General features: G+C 48.5%; 1 protein-coding gene across 1 annotated transcript in view; it reads right to left on the bottom strand.

The window, feature by feature from the left end:
* The window catches only part of LOC119382356 (fat-like cadherin-related tumor suppressor homolog), a 912,235-nt gene that overhangs the window by 240,685 nt on the left and 657,750 nt on the right, over window positions 1–13,800 (bottom strand). Inside the window, 1 exon segment of the mRNA XM_049412132.1 lies at window positions 12,752–13,567. Coding sequence (XP_049268089.1) covers window positions 12,752–13,567 — 816 coding nt within the window.

Raw genomic sequence — 13,800 nt, 5'->3', positions numbered from 1 at the left:
TACTGAAGCATCGCTTTTACGTATGACGCATTGCTTCCTAGTTTCTGTTCATCTAGAACCGTTGTTATCGCCATGTAAGAACGAATCTTAAGAACAATCTGCAAGTTTTTTGTTGCTTATTCTTTGGTCCTTTTTCCTTGATCTAGCAGTTACAAAATAGCAATCAGTAGAACACGAGTGCAACCACCAAAGTCATGGAGCTTTCTTGTTATGCAATGTTTGCAAGAAATAATTTTTTGCTGACAATGCTTATAGATATGATTTCCCGCTTAGTTTTCTGCCTGATTATCGCGAGTGTCATGCCCTTGCTGTTCTTGTGTTCCTTATATATGTACATACTTTTCTTCAATAAACACAGTAGGAAGTTAGCGCCAGTCCCGTCCTTTGTTGCTTTGCGCTACAATTTTTCCTTCAGAAGTCAGGAACCAACTAGCCTAACAAAACGTTTTGCTAAACCACTGTACTGCTTCTGACAGAGTGAGCATTTGAGCATGTAGATAACATTTCAACTAGTGCAGAGTGAAACTAGATTTTATATGATGAATGTAATCACTTCTGGTGCTTTTAACTATAACGTCATCTTGAAGGTGTTTGCAACTCTTACATCTTGGATGAGAACAAGGCATTATGTAGGCAGTAGAAGGAGGGTTTACTTTCGCATGCACTAACATGCCCTTTAAGTTTCCATTAGAGCAATACACAACCTCCGGTGCTTTGGGAAACGCTTTCCTAAAGCGCCCGTTGCTTCCTGTTATCGGATAATTTTTTAAGAGAATATTATTTATGTCTGGGAGCGCACTTGAGAATTTTATAATTTTTACTGCTGTGCCCTTTCCCCCCTTTTTTTTATAGATTTGTTTCATCTAACTAAAACTATTTAACAGGAAGGCTTCTTTTTCATCCACTGTTGCAGAATATACTGCAAACATGTAACATTTTGATCTTAAGCACCTCGTTTTTTTTTCGTATTTTTTTAGTAATATGTGTTATACACACTGTCTGTTGTTTTCGTTACAAGGGGTCAGTCAAGTCCTTCGTGAGGTAGCTTTTTATGACTGCTTCTTTCTTTCACTGTTAAATGAAAGATAACTAAAACATTGAATTAAATTCAAAATGTTAGGGGCTGGTTGGGCTGCGTTTTAGGGTCTCTTCTAGCTATAGAGGCATATAAGAATCTGCAGCAATGACAGTGACTATGTTCACCGTAGTTGACACTGGCGATGCGCTGTTTGAACACGAAGAAATACGCACAAAAAAACACACATAGCACACACAACGTGTGTTTCAGTGCTGACTATGTGCAACCAACTAGCCCCTGCTCTGACCCGTCTAACTATGTTCACCACTTAAGCAACCTAAAGGCAGTGTTGTGCAGAACGGCATTCCAAGGAATGGTGTTCCTGGATCTAGTCCCTCTTTGGAGGAATGAATGAAGGAAAGAAGATGACTCTTAAGGGCTCCTTTTCTTTGTTAGACACAATATTAATGAGAACTAACAGTAATGCCACCGTTCTGTTAAAGGAGTGGTGCCATCAAATCTGTGGCTTGCGCATTCTTTGTTGCAAGCTTTTCTTATTGCTGCTCTAGGAAGCATGATACACACTCCAAGGTTCACGTACTCTTGCTAAATAATTTTGTATCGCCTCATTTATATTGTCACGTGGTCGTGACGTGGACGAAGGCAGAAGTCAGCAGGATAAGAACGAGTCTTTTATTTGGCGAACTTGTGCCAAGAAACGAAATAGTCAATTTACAAGCGATGCACAACGAGCACGCATTGCGGCGAACAAAGCAGCGTCCGTCGATCAACAGACAAGTGGTCAAACGCGTCGGCTTTTATACCGGTGCTATCGAACTTTCCAGCGATATCGCTGGTGGCGGCGTTATCTCTCGACAAAGCTGGAACATTCGCGTGCGGCGCGCAATCTTAACGGAACGTTCTAAAACAATCACAAAGCTTCTTACACATCGCGGCGCGGCCTGCGCAGCGCGTTGCCCACAGTCGTTGTGGGTGAAGCTTCAACTCATAAAAAATAAGACGCGCGGCAATGCCCCCTATGAAAAAGCATCATCCCGATGCTTAAAAACAGAACATGAATACATGCAATACTAAAGAAAACTAATAGAGCGAGCAAACATTAGAGTCCTCAGGTGCGTTAACGAGCATAGTACGGTTCAAGGTGCACCACATGCACGACCTCAGGTCGAGCTCGGCGTCTCTGAGAGTTCGTGATGCCGTCAGGGACCACCTTGTAGTCGAGTGCGCCGAGACGTCGAGTACCCTGTACGTTCCGAAGTATCGTCGAAGAAGCTTCTGGCTCAGTCCGCGTCGTCGTGTTGGCATCCAGACCCACACATGGTCGCTGGGCTGGTACTCCACGAAGCGTCGTCGAAGATTGTACCGACAGCTGTCGGTGTGCTGCTGGGTCTTGATGCGCAAGCGGGCGAGCTGTCGAGCTTCTTTGGCACGTTGTAAGTAAGCGGTGGCGTTGAGATTTTCTTCGTTGGTGACGTTGGGTAGCATGGCGTCGAGCGTCGTCGCTGGGCTCTTTCCGTAGACCAACTTGTACGGCGTCATCTGCGTCGTTTCTTGTATGGCCGTGTTGTAAGTGAAGGTCACATATGGAAGGACGGCATCGCACTTCTTGTGCTCACCGTCGATGTACATGGCCAGCATGTCGGCGATGGTCTTATTTAGACACTCTATGAGGCCATTGGTCTGCGGGTGGTAGGCAGTGGTGCGGCGGTGGCTCGTCTCGCTGTACTTGAAGATCGCCTGAGTTAGGTCCGCAGTAAAGGCGGTACCTCTGTCTGTGATAAGGACCTCTGGGGCGCCATGACGCAAGACGATGTTCTCCACGAAGAACTTGGCTACCTCGGCGGCACTGCCTTTGGGCAAGGCCTTCGTCTCCACAGCAAGTGAGGTAGTCAGTCGCTACGACGATCCACTTGTTGCCGGAAGTCGACGTCGGGAACGGCCCCAGTAGGTCCATCCCGATTTGCTGGAACGGCCGGTGAGGTGGTTTGATTGGCTGCAGAAGTCCCGCTGGCCTAGTCGGCGGTGTCTTCCGTCGCTGGCAATCTCGGCAAGTCTTAACGTAGTGGGCGACGTCGGCAGCAAGGCGTGGCCAGTAGTATTTTTCCTGTATTCTGGCGAGCATGTGGGAAACACCGAGGTGTCCAGCCGTCGGGTCGTCATGTAGGGCCTGGAGGACTTCTGGTCGCAATGATGAGGGCACGACAAGAAGGTAGTTATTCGAAGAGGCGAGAAGTTCTTCCTCAGGAGAACGCCGTTCCGTAAGAAAAACGACGGCCAGTTCTCGCTTGAATACCTTCGGAACAATGGCGGTCTTGCGCTCGAGGTACACCATAAGGCCCCCCAGTTCCGCGTCGGCTCGTTGCCTTTCGGCGAAGTCGTCGGCACTTATAGTTCCGAGGAAGCAATCATCGTCGTCATCTTGCGACGGCGCGGCGACGGGTGCACGAGATAGGCAGTCGGCATCAGAGTGTTTTCGTCCGGACTTGTACACGACGGTAATGTCGAATTCTTGAAGCCTCAGACTCCATCGTGCGAGACGACCTGAAGGGTCCTTCAAGTTAGCCAGCCAACACAAGGCGTGATGGTCGCTGACAACTTTGAAGGGCCTGCCATAGAGGTAGGGGCGAAACTTTGACGTAGCCCAGATGATGGCAAGGCATTCCTTTTATGTTGTGGAATAGTTGGCTTCTGCCTTGGATAGTGACCGGCTAGCATAACTGATAACCCTTTCAAGCCCACCAGTCTTTTGCACAAGGACAGCACTGAGTCCTACGCTGCTTGCGTCGGTGTGTATTTCCATATCGGCGCATTTGTCAAAATGCACAAGTATGGGTGGCGTATGCAGGCGTCGTTTAAGTTCTTGAAATGCTTGCACTTGCGCCGTTTCCCACCTGAATTCCACGTTAGTCTTCGTGAGAAGCGTCAGTGGTTCGGCGATCCATGAAAAGTTTTTGACGAAGCGTCTGTAACAGGTGCATAAGCCGAGAAATCGGTGCACGGCCTTCTTGTCGGTGGGTGGTGCGAAGTCAGCGATGGCAGCTGTTTTCCACGGGTGTGGGCGCACTCCAGACTTGGTGATCACATGACCCAGAAACAAGAGCTCGTCTACACAATCTGCACTTTTCTGGCTTCAGGGTCAGTCCAGACGTCTTGATTGTTTGAAGTACTGCCTCAAGCTGCTGGAGATGCTCGTCGAAGGTTGAGGAAAACACGACGTCGTCCAAATACACAAGGCACGTCTGCCACTCCAATCCGGCCAGCACGGTGTCCATGACGCGCTGGAACATTGCAGGTGCCGAGCAAAGACCAAAAGGCATCACCTTGAACTCAAAGAGGCCATCGGGTGTTATAAAAGTGGTCTTTTCTCGTTCTTTTTCGTCTACTTCGATCTGCCAATAGCCAGTCTTGAGGTCCCTCGACGAAAAGTATGTCGCGTTGTGACCAGGGTATCGTCTATCCGTGGGAGGGGGTACACGTCTTTCTTCGTGATTTTGTTCAGGCGCCGATAATCAACGCAGAAATGCAGTGTCCCGTCCTTCTTCTTCACTAACACCACGGGTGATGCCCACAGACTCTTGGACGGCTGGATGATGTTGTCGCGTAGCATCTCGTCGACTTGTTTCTTTATTGCCTCGCATTTCCTCCATTATAATTCGGTGTTTCGCCACCGGACTTTGTCGAATTCGTGATGACGATGAGAAGCTGTCCTTGTATTGTTGGAGCAGGGATTTAATCTGTTCTTGCTTGCGCTGGGGAAGACATGGGTTGACATCAAAAGCAGGTTCCGGCCTTGGCGTTTTCGCGGAAGCTTCGGTTAAATCTGTGAGGGTGAAGGCATTGCTGGCTTCCACAATTTCTTCAATGAAGCCGACTGTCATACCCTTGTTCACGTGCTTGTATTCGTAGCCGAAATTCGTGAGCATCACCTTTGTTTTTCCTCCACGAAGCTCGGCTATTCCTCTTGCGACGCAAACGTCTTGATTGACCAACAGGTGCTGGTTACCCTCGATGATGCCTTCCAAGTCGGTGGCTCTTTCGGTGCAGACGGAAATAATGACGCTGGAGAGAGATGGTATGGTGACCTGCTCGTTGAGCACACTTAAGGCGTGGTTTCTTGGCGTCGTGGGGGGTGGCAGATCTTCTTCTGAGTATAGCGTTATGAACTCAGATCTCAGGTCTATTACGGCACCGTGTTCACTTAGGAAGTCCATCCCAAGTATCACGTCACTGGAACAGTGCTGCAGGATAAGAAAGCTCGCAGGATAAGTTCGGTCACTGATGGTGACTCTTGCTGTGCAGACTCCAGCCGGCATTATCAAATGACCTCCAGCGGTGCGGATTTCAGGTCCTTCCCAAGCAGTCTTAACTTTCTTCAACTTCGCGGCGAATGAGCCACTGACGACGGAATAGTCGGCCCCAGTGTCGATGAGAGCGGTAACACTGTGTCCGTCGAATAGTACGCCGAGGTCGCTAGTCCGCCGTCTTGCGTTGCGCTTACGTCGCGGCGTCGGCTGACGGCTACGTCGGTTTGCACCGCTGCTTCCGCGTTGCGTCGTCAGGTCTTCTTCCGGTTGCAAAGTTTCGTCTTCAGGACGTCGTTCGTCGTGCGGCGGGGGCTCGGGACTTCATCGACGGCGGAGGATCTTCAGCATTTTGTCGTTCAGCAACCGCTCCTCCATCGGATGCTGCCTTTAGTTTTCCGGGTGGATGCTAGGCGTAGTGCTGGCCAGCAGGCTGATGGTAGGGCATTGGTGGTGGTGGCGGCGGCGTTTGGCGGCAGAACTGTGGCGGGGGTGTTGGGCGACGGTACTGCGGTGGTGCAGCGTCTTGACGAGGGCAGGAAGAAGGAGCGGCACGGCGGGCTGCAGCTGCGTAGCTCATAGCTTGAGGCTGCGGTGGGGCTGGTTCAGGGATTCCCAGCCAGTGATGAATTTGCTCTCTGATGATGTCTTCAATCGAGGTCATGTGAGGCTGTGGTGAGGGTAACAGCCTCCTGCATGATCGCTCGTATGATTTTGCGCAGATCATCGGAGCCGAGGGAATGAGCAGCTGGACAGTCATGAATCGACAGCCAATTGTACTGGCGGTTTCGCATTTCAAGCGTTTTTTCGATGGTGGTCGCTTCTGCCACGAATTCCTGGATGGTCTTGGGTGGGTTTCTCATCAGACCAGAGAATAGCTCCTGCTTGACTCCTCTCATGAGGAGGCGAACTTTCTTCTCCTTGGACATGTTAGGGTCAGCGTGGCGGAACAGTCTGCTCATCTCTTTCGCGTACAGCACCACGTTCTTACTTTGAAGCTGCACACGGGTTTCCAGTAGAGCTTCGGCCCTCTCCTTGCGGACGACACTTGTGAATGTGGCAAGGAATCTTGTGCGAAAAATGTCCCACATTGTGAGGCTTCGCTCTTGGTTCTCGAATCAAGTTCGGGCAGAGTCCTCCAAGGCGAAGTAGACATGTCGTAACTTGTCTTCATTGGTCCATTCGTTAAAAACGGCGACGCGGTCGTACTTCTCCAGCCAACTTTCCGGGTCTTCAGCAGATGATCCGTGAAAGGTCGGTGGTTCCTTTGGGCGCTTTAGCAGCACGGGTGCAGGCGGCATGGTTGCTGTCATTGTCGCTGTTGTCGTGGTCATGGTCGGGGTCTTCCTGGTCTTGTCGGGTAAAGGCTCGTAATCTGGAGGTAGTCCTTGTTTCCTGCGGCTTGCTCGCTGCTTGGGGTAGGCGTCGATGTCTTCGTTGCGGTCCGGACTGGGTTCACGGCCTGACGGGGGAGGCCGGAACATGAGCGAAGCAGCACCTCCACCATATGTCACGTGGTCGTGACGTGGACGAAGGCAGAAGTCAGCAGGACAAGAACGAGTCTTATTTGGCGAACTTGTGCCAAGAAACGAAATAGTCACATTACAAGCGATGCACAATGAGCACGGATTGCGGCGAACAAAGCGGCGTCCGTCGATCAACTGACAAGCGGTCAAGTGCGTCGGCTTTTATACAGGCGCTATCGAACTTTCCAGCGATATCACTGGTGGCAGCGTTATCTCTCGACAAAGCTGGAACATTCGCGTGCGGCGCGCAATCTTAACGGAACATTCTAAAACAATCGCGAAGCTTCTTATACACATCGCAGCGCTGCCCACAGTCTGTGGGTGAAGCTTCAACTCCTGAAAAATAAAACGCGCGGCAATATGAACGACTTTCGGTTTTGGTTTCTGGGCGCTGAGTTGGACAGTGACGTCACTGTGTAAGAGGCTTGAACACGTGGGCCCACAACGCTGTGACGCACGCAGTGCTGCATCGTCTGCTCTTGCACACACACGCTAGCAACCCACCGGATGCGTTCAAAACTCGGTAAAATTCTCTAAGAGAATATTAGCATGAATGGAATTCCGGTGTACGCAGAGATCTTCGTAGAGTACCGGGCTAGTGGTCGATGGTATCGACATCTTGTGACACTTCGTGCAACCACAATTATAGGTGCGTTTCTTTGTTTTCGCTGAGTGACTGTGGTGAAAAAAATATTTAAAAAGGGAACGCACTCGGAACTACATCACTGCCGAGAATTTATACCAGCAGAGAAGCAGAATACATTAGATATCTGCAACAACAGTTCTGTGCTTGCCTGGTTCGTCTTAGCACCGCCAGGTGGCCCCACCTATCCGGTCTTACGTTTACGGCTACGGTAACCCTGTATGCTAAAGGAAAGAAGTGTGCAAACAAACGAACATTCGCTAAAGTCGCCTTCACAGTTTCACATGACGATGTAAATTTAAATATATTCTAAACGTTTGATTTGTCCAACACTTGATGCTGAGTGTCCTTGCATACAGAGGAAGCCTACAGCAGGCTTTTCATAGCCTCAAAACTTGATGGCACCACCCTTGTAAGGGTGTTACGTTTATGTTACGTTTATGATACGTTTATGTTTATACTTGTTACATTTATGATGCAACGGTAGAGGGAACAGCATTTCTTCTGCAAATGTTCACGTTGTCAGTCTGTGAGTGTAGCGAGCTGTGGCTCACTGTGTTTTCCGAGCTATTTGTTGACACTAGTTCATGCGGTTCTGTAAGGTGAAAGCTGTGGCGGCAGCATCTGAAACACTGCGAGCAGAGTGAGTTCGGAGAAGCAAGCCACCGTGGTGGCTTCTCAGGTGACGAATTGCAAAGCGTGATTACTGAACTGGACAGGGAAAGCAAAACGATGGGTCTGGAAATAAATATGCAACAGCCCTAAACTAATGCATACTTAAAACTAAAGAAATGTGTCTTAGAACAGAACAAAGCTTTGCGACAGGCACTGTTGGATTCACTTGGAAGTGGTTGAGGAATAAGTCTGCTTGGTGAGTGCAGATCTGAACCATGAGAATAACAATGAGCACACTTGGCAGGCATTCTCAGATCATGGCATGCCAATGTCCCTCGGGGGAAAGGTATACTCGAGCGAGTAAAAAGTCCCACAACAACAATGGCCACTTCTCGTGCGTGCCCACCAGGTCATGAAGAACATGCACGACATGGCATTATTCTTCATAGGAAAGAGGCGAGTTTTCAGGAAAGGCAACGCAAGCAAGCCAGGTGATTGTTGTGGGCCAAAAATTCTATTCCATCTTTTTCTAGAGTGTATATAACAGCTGCATCTTACCAGTACTTACCTACGGGGTAGAAACTTGGAGGCTGGTGAAAGGGGTTCAACTTAAATTGGAGATGACACAGTGAGCCATGGAACAAAAAATTACAGGTCTAACCTTAAGGGACAAGAAGAGAGCAGAGTGGGTTTTGTGTTAAGGACATCTTAGCCGAACTAAAAGATAGGCATGGGCGGGCAGGGCATGTAGCAAGAAAGCAAGAGGGTCTCATTAGAAGGGACAGACTCAGAAGGCACGGGGAGGATAACATGGCTGCAGCAAGCACAGGATTGTAGAAACAGGGGAGAGGCTCTGCAGTGGCCGTAGTCATGGTGACGACGGCACAACCTTATGTTTTGCTGTGGCCGGCACTATTACATGCCATGAAGAAAGCACAAGTGAAGCACAAGTGGTACAGCACTTGTCCCTTCTTTCTTTGCTAAAAACTTAGCGTGGAACAGTGCTATTACAGCGCAACATAATGATAAAAGTACCTATAGTCGGTGACAAGCTAAGAATAAAAAGTAAACTGTACCGCTGTCCATTTGTATTATGCGCGTCCAACTACGGCTGCTCTTTACAATGACGTAACGGTTAAGATGAACCAATGAAAAATGCAACATGGCGCCGTTCGCGACGAGAGGCGAGGTACCGCTGCACCGACACCAAGATCCGTCATTTCGAATTTTCTACGGTGTTTGTTTCTTCCAGAAGAAGCTATTTCCTACTGTTGTTCGCACGTACCCAGCATCGTCCTCGCCGATCGTCATCCGATGCAGTAGAAGCTTGTGCCGCGTTTGAAGTGCACCGAAGCGGCAGCACCTCGGAGTGTTTTACAACGCTTTAGCGCGTTCCGTCGCTTCGGCAGCGTCAAGTTGCAACACGGCGTATGTTCCCTTCATCGTTTGGATGCATCAAGCATATCGCCTGAGGGTCACCACATCGACGATTGTCGTCGCGTTGATTCGTGTGCAGTGAGGTGAAAGTGAATTCGGAATGTGCGCGTCTGTGTACGATTTACCGCCCGCAAAAGCCATGGCATTAGTGTTGCCACGTGTGCGCGCGTGTGTGTTGCTTGGAGCTTGCAACGTGGGAATCTTGGTGATCTATTGTGATATGTGCCGTGCTGTGCGCCTATATAAGTGACGTATGTGCGGACAAGGCGAGAAAGAAAGCGACCAACATAGCCCGTTAGCGCAACACAATGCGAAAGTAAACAAACGAGGTGTGGAGAATATGCAGTGGTGTGGGATTTATAAGAAGTGTGGTCATCTGCTGCGTTTGTGATTATGTGACGTGTGCCTATTGGCACAGTTCCATCGTCTCAACGAAATTTAGTTCCACCAGCCCAGAATGATGTGCTAGGTTGAAGTGCCCGTCGCGCAAGTGTCGCGCTCGATGCACGAACGCCTTGCAATGAGAAACGCCGTGCGAGGTAATTGTTGTGTACAAACCGTGAAATGATGCGCTCACTGTGACCCATCGATTGCATGGATCGTAATCGTAACTGAAGTGATGCCGCTAAAACTATTATTGAGTGAAAAAAAGCTTTTGTTTTTAATGGCGTTGCATCATACTTCACGATATCATATTTGGAATTCTTGTTTTTGTCTAACGTGTTTTTTTTAGCATTTCGCGTGTATTGTGTGCATGTACTACGCAGTGATAATTTGTTAATATTAAACTCGTGAAGCTTATAATGCATAGACCCTTTTTTTTAAGCGCTTATCCCTTCTTGTGAAGCCTCACCCCCTCACTGTGTCACCCCCTCACAAATGAGGAGGGGGGAGCTGTAGAGGTGGGGCTTCACAATGTACGAAAGGAATGTACTTACTGATTGTGTTCACCGAGATTATCCATATAGACATCTATATGTTTTCCTTTTTCTTCTTCGAGGATGCACGTGCTTTTTCCATGTCCGAGTGTATATGTGGTCTTTTGGCTACTGATTTTTTCATTTCTACATTTATTATTATTTATTTTGTTTTGTCGCCCTACCTGCACAGAGGACGATGGTATAAAAGCACATCGAAGCCTCGTAAGTTTTCCCTTGATAAATATCGGTCTCCGATCGAAGCGTTGACAAATAAACTGTCTTTTGAGAAGCGTGTATCCTTTTCCTCTCTGTCTTACGGCAACCGATGACAGCCTCTTCACAATCTACGTATACATATATATGCCTTCGCACAGACACACTCATATATAGAAGGTAGGGGTCCCTCTTCTAGCAAAAGTGGGCTCCCCTGCTGTAATGCCCACTGGGGCGACGCAGATATGTAATAAATTAATAATAAATTAACTAAAAACTTGAACGTTCAAGGGCTTAAGGGGTAATGGCAGTGCCAGTGCAAGTTGTCGAAGCAAGAAACAATCCCACGTAAAAAGCTTTTAGTCAATGCCAATTTAGCCACGTACACCTCCTTGGCGTGAACGTAACGGCAACGCATGCAATGGCCCCCACAGTTAAACGCCATGTGTGCAACATGCTTTTATTTCGTTGAAACAAGACGTCAAATGAAGCCTTGGCGTTTTCCTCAAACACGATGACAATCACGGCGACTAGAGACGCAGTGCGGTATTTACGGCAACACAAAGAGTCGAAATTCACAAAGACGATCTCAGACCACTTCGCCATACTTCGCATTGTCAGAGTTGCCATAGTTACAGCAGACAGTGACGAAAACTGGCGGTGAGAGTATCGCAAAAAAATGACAAATGACCTTAATAAATGTGATTAATGTCCCTGTTTTGTTCTGTGAAACCGTAAAATAACGATTCCTTTATCTTAAGTTTTATGTTAAATCTGGCATTCTTTGTTTTAATACCCTAATAGGTACTGCTCAGAAACATCACCTTTGAGATGTACATTACATCTTCGTATAGACTCCGAGATGAACGCGGTGGGGAGTGCGATTTAAACAACACATATATTGTTATGCTGACGCTGAACTCCGTGCCTTCACAATTTATTTTATCCAGCCTTGCTTTCTTTATTTCAATATCAGTGCAGTATTGCAAAATAGGGTTTATATGAGTGAAAATTATTGCTATTCTTTGGGAACTACTTGGTTTGTAGCGCGGAGGCTTGCAAAATATGAGCAATGCGGCCTAGTGGGCGGAGCTTATATTTATTCTTAGGCTGTCACCGACTATAGGGACAAGTGAGTCTAAGAATTAGAGAGGCGTCCTTAGTCCCTTGCAACAAGCCTTAACAAGCCTCAACAATCCTAGAGGCTCTCCTCCAAGCGTAAGCACATGACTGCATGAGTGCTTCTGGCATAACACTCCACCAATCATTGCATAGCAAACACTATTGCCGATGCATTTTTTAAAAGTTACGTTTTCACAAAGCTCAATCACATCACCTGCAATAATATATTACACCTGCATGGCCAAGTACACAGGGTGCACGGCAGAATATTAAGGAATATTATGGTCCATGTTTTGCACAATTTTCATAGCTTACAATTTGCTTCTGTGTCAACTTCCACAGTCTGCACTGAACTCTAGTGTGCTCATTATGAACTCGCATGTTGTCTTCATGTTTCAATGAACATAGAGAGAGAAAATTACAGGCTAGAGAAAAATGCAATGCATGCATTTGGTTACTCAAAATATCATATAACTTCCTACGTTTCATTTTTGCCTGCACTGCATCTCCTGGTGTGCCAGCCCAGGTATACTGCAATGGATGATGTGATCTGCAACATGGCAGTGCTTTTTTATTTCACTGTGCTCTGGTGTATAGAACACAACCATTACAACAAAATTGCAATGTTCTATTACCAGTGACTACAGTAAACAAAGATGTGTCAGCCCTTTCAAAAACTGCTGGCCTCAAGGTGTTCCAGTTTCTTGTTGCCTTGGGAAGAATAAGTGGATAAACAGATCAGTTTGGCATGAGCGGATAAAAATAATGCACCATAGATGTGGATGCACTTGAAAGACGTGCCACGTTCGCTTTGCAATTTGGCTAACTGATGCTAATGTATTGAAGATGCACAAAAATGTTCGCCTATACGTAACCCACACAAGTCATCCTCATTCAAACAAAATGGGAGAATCTAATGCACAAAGAGAACGTACCACCAAGTCTCTCAGGCGAACACCCAGGGCTGTCCGCACAGCACGAAGCAGCAGCCGCCGGTCTGCGGCCACAAAACGTGCACTTGTGGTTCCTGTGAGACGCAGTGCCACGGTAGCCTTGAGCAGCTCCTCGGACACAGCCACTACATGCACCGTCACTGGTGCATGTGTCGGAGGGGTGCTGCTGTCTGAAGCAGTGACATTGAGCACGTAGCTGCCTGCATCGAGGCCTGGTAGTGCACGTAAGGTTCCATCATCCCGGTCAAGCACAAACAGCGAAGCATGTGGCCCAGACAGGGACAGGCTGACACGGTCGTACGGGTCCTCGTCCGTGGCATGCACTGTGCCCAGCAGCCCTCCAGGGAAGTCGTCCAAGTAGGAGCAGACGAGCACGTTCAGGGGCTGCACCTGAGGCCTGAAGCGACTCTTCTTGATGGCCAACACAGTGACGTGCGCCTCCGCTGCCAAAGGTGGGCTGCCCGAGTCGTAGGCCTGCACACGCAACTCATGGCGCGACTGGGGGGGAAGTGGCCGGGCCAGTTGCAACTCGTAGCCCTCGATGCGGAAAAACGAGGTCTCCTCCACTTGCAGCCGGAACGGTGGTCCGTGGACCGGTGAGTCGGCGTCACTGAGCAAGAAACGCAGCACCGTCCAGCCAGCCTGGCGACCCTCGTGAACCACGGCCGTGTAGTTGCTCTGGTCAAAACGTGGCGGATGATCATTGACGTCTAGAACCTCCACGTGCACTAGGGCTTGAGAAGATAACGGGGGTGTGCCTCCATCCCAGCACTCCACTTCCAGCACGTACCTGCTGACCTGCATTTCCTTCACATCTAAGACACCGCACGTACACATACGCCCAGTCACAAGGCACATCCTATTGCAGTATACTCCCACATCATAAATGAAAATGTAAACTGCTTGTGTTTACTGATACGAAAATACCAGGAACTAAGGTGAGAAAATCACAGCACTTAAGATGCACGTAGGGTGCTGACTAACAGGCCGGACAGGCTGAACGGGGGAGGTTAGCACAGCACGGTGAGCGC

The sequence above is a fragment of the Rhipicephalus sanguineus genome, chromosome 2 (genome assembly GCF_013339695.2).
Source record: "Rhipicephalus sanguineus isolate Rsan-2018 chromosome 2, BIME_Rsan_1.4, whole genome shotgun sequence".
Taxonomy (NCBI): domain Eukaryota; kingdom Metazoa; phylum Arthropoda; class Arachnida; order Ixodida; family Ixodidae; genus Rhipicephalus; species Rhipicephalus sanguineus.
This window is presented reverse-complemented; position numbering and strand designations above follow the sequence as displayed.